This window comes from Plasmodium gonderi, assembly GCF_002157705.1.
Source record: "Plasmodium gonderi DNA, contig: Pgo-contig_262, whole genome shotgun sequence".
Lineage (NCBI taxonomy): Eukaryota > Apicomplexa > Aconoidasida > Haemosporida > Plasmodiidae > Plasmodium > Plasmodium gonderi.
The window spans coordinates 7,435-11,131 of record NW_021629174.1 but is presented as its reverse complement, the minus strand read 5'-3'; the positions used below and the strand labels follow the sequence as shown (position 1 = coordinate 11,131).

The 3,697-nt window shown below is 19.6% G+C and overlaps 1 protein-coding gene across 1 annotated transcript; it reads right to left on the bottom strand.

Moving 5' to 3' along the window:
• Positions 1-1,201: 1,201 nt before the first annotated feature.
• Positions 1,202-2,924, bottom strand: PGO_002510 (variable surface protein; the record flags this gene model as incomplete). Its single annotated transcript, XM_028691141.1, has 3 exons — positions 1,202-1,369; positions 1,495-2,106; positions 2,907-2,924. The coding sequence occupies 3 exons, from the start codon at positions 2,922-2,924 to the stop codon at positions 1,202-1,204; spliced, it is 798 nt and encodes a 265-aa protein (XP_028546942.1).
• Between the last annotated feature and the right edge of the window lie 773 nt (positions 2,925-3,697).

Sequence of the window (3,697 nt, the reverse complement as noted above, 5' to 3'; positions counted from 1 at the left end):
CATCATATATATAATTATTTATACTATTACATATATATAATAAAGGAAAATAAATAAAAATATGTGCGTCAATAAATATGTAATAAAAAATTGCTTCGAATTTCTTTATAATATTAATATATGTTGCTAATATTATCTATAATATATTTATTCTGTAATCACATATATATAAGAAAAATAAAAACAAGATACAGTTACTAGAATTATTAAATTTAATATATATAATGTGCTATGGTAATACATTATCCAGATTGTTAAAAAAAACAAAAAATTAAACATATAACAAGAAACGAAATAAATATATACATAAATATAAATATTGTATAATATCTATGAAAAACGATAATTACATTTAAATATGAAAACTAAATGAAGAATCACGAAGATATTATATAAATACCATTAGTTTAACATATAAGCAAAAGGATATATATCATGAATTCATAAAATATAAGAATTTAACAATGAAAAGAAACGTATGCATTAAAAATATCAAGAGTAAAAAATAAATAAATCCGTAATTCTTAAAATTTGTAATAAAGCAGGCAATCATAAAAATGAATTTTATTATTGAAGAATATGTATAACAAGCTGAACAATTACATATGAATAATAAAACAAATTTTATTAGCCAATATTATTTCTGCAAAGTTAATTATATGTCATTTTGTTTAATATATAATAGTGGAGATAACTATTTTTATATTAAAGTGTTAATGTTGGGAACCATGTAAATAATGCTTCAATATATAAATATTCTAAACGTGTGTGTCAATAAATTCCGTTGAAATCCTTATACATTCCTCTTCCTTTTAAGGCTAGAAATAAAATATATTTATATGGATTTTCTCAATTTTACTTTTATATACGATAATAAATTTATTAACCTAAATATACTTCTTCTGGTTCATTGTTTAAATTAATTTACATGAATATACTTTTTTATGGCATGATTTATCTAATAATACACATTTTAAAATATTAACAGTTAAAATTAATGTAAAATAAAAATTAATCTTAAGCATATATATATAAATAACATATATAATTGAATTATAAATTCTTATAAAAATATAATACTAGGATCTATATGTTAATTTACTAAACTAATTAATTTATATTCATCCTATATTATATGTACTTTTTTCGGATGATTTTATTCTCCTACTTCCTTATTTTTTAAATTCATCTAGAAATATTTTTATATTACGCTGTTATTATAATGTAATTTGCAATTATCATTTTCTGAAAACATTTGAGAAGTACCCCAATTTTTGAAATTGCATTGAATTTCTTTCTCATTCTTACTCTTACCAAATCCTTTAATCCGTTCGATTATTCTGTAATAATTGCTTTTAACGGGACTAAACTGTAAATGAATGATTATATTAAACCATGAAGTAATAAATATTTACTATTATAAGGTGAATATTAGACATTAAGAATTAATATACACTCAATTCAGTCGTAGTTTTAAAGTAATATTTTTTTTACTTTATAAAATGAAAAAACAATTACAACCATTACAAAAAGTATGTAGCCCACTGAAGCAATCATTGTAGATTTTGTTGACAACCTAGTTGAGATTTCGTCTATCGAAGCATCATGAATGGGACATTCTGTCACCCTTTCAACTATTCGAACGACTTCATTGTCCACACAGCTAATAGAGAATTCAGTGGGAGCATTTTTATAACAACTATTCGGAATCATCTTTGTGGGAAATGCATTTGTATTTACTTCATTATCTCTAGAGCACCATTCAATGCCCTCATCTTTCTTCACTAAGCTATTCCATAACTCTTCAATATATTTATCCCATAGTGTTTTGTTAAAATTGCATTGATTATCACATGTATAAATGGATTTTTTTTGGTTTAACCATTTGTTTATATATTTACATATATCCTTACAATCTTCTTTAGGATATGAATGTATCGAACAAAGAACATTAAAATGGTTATAAATTTTTGAAATATATAAGGCTATATTTCGTAATACCGGATCATTAGTTGATGACACACCTGTATTATCATATTGTATTTCATTTTCAAAATCATGATTTATATCAAGTAGGATTCCGTATATTTGATCTTTATTTGGCAACTAATGAAAAATCGTCAGTAAAAATAAATAATATAGAATATATGAATATTTCAAAGTATAAATACATATAATATATTAAGTTTATAGGAATTTCACTGTATTATAATAAATATAAACGAATTATTAATTAATAAAATGAATAATTAATATTACATTGGGCATTGTTAAAGATATATATTAGATTTATATGTGCAGAATAAAATATATAAAATAGTAATGAAATTTTATTATCTTAAGTGAAGTGTACAATTTACTATATTTATTTTTTAAACAATATATTATATCATAAAAACATTGTAACCGTTTATAAATTTATAGATATATTGAAAAATATAAGTTAAAAATAGAAGTAAACATATTGTTTATTTAATAATATATAATTCAATTGCGAAATTAAATAATAAAATTTATATAAGAATATAAAATTTTCTTAATATTACCTCAAGTTCTTATTACTCATTATATTTATTGAAATAATGATAAATTATTTTTATATACATTAATTATTATTTTTCTTTATGAAATCATGGAAGAAAAAATAGTTATCAATAAGTTCCTTACAATAATATTTCTTCAAATTATTGTATTCAGTTTATTTTACAACATTATGGATATTTGATTAATGTTATGAATAAAGATAGAATAAAATAAATAAATCAATTATTATAAAAATTGTATATAATAATACATTGTTATTTTAAAGCTTTCCATGTGTTATATTTATAATCCTTCTATAGCGAGAAAGAAAGGGACAAATTACACTTGTTGAACAATATTTTTAGTAAATATGTATAATTTACAGATTTATTAATCCTCATATATCACTATATCAATGAAAGGTTTGCAGTAATTTTCATATTTTCACATTTAGTTATCCGTTTATAAAACAAATATACAGAAATGTTATAAGATAAATTATCTTATTTTACATGATATACATATAAATATCGTGTACATTATATTATTATGATGCCATAAACTTCATCGTTTAATAATAAGTGATTATGGAGTGTAATTTTATATAATAATAAATATAAATATATATTTTATTTAACACATATACGTCTTAAACATTAATTTCTTGTATTATAAATTTATATTTAAGAGTATAAATAATATAAATATAGTATATATATTAATGTAATGAGATATATAACACTATTAATAGAGTATTACATTTCTGTTATTACCTTATTCATAATATTTTACGTTTTTAATTATTTTTTAACATGTAAATTCTAAAAATTTTATAATTTAAAATAATTATATCCATTACAAAATTAAAGCAATAATTTCATTTATGTTAACTTTTATATGTAAGTTATCATGTATTTTTCAATGAATATGATCGTAAATTTTTATTTATTTATCACAGAATATCATTTTATCTACACAAATTCGTTCCATAATGAATTCTGAATTCAATTTTTTTTTCAATAGAAATGTATATTATCTATTTTTTTCAGAATATTGAAATTAAAAAAAATCTAAAATTTATATTTAATTTATTTTATTTTTATATTGTATATATTTTATAATTTTATGTACAATATTAATGATTCTTATAGATAATTATACCTCATCACATAAT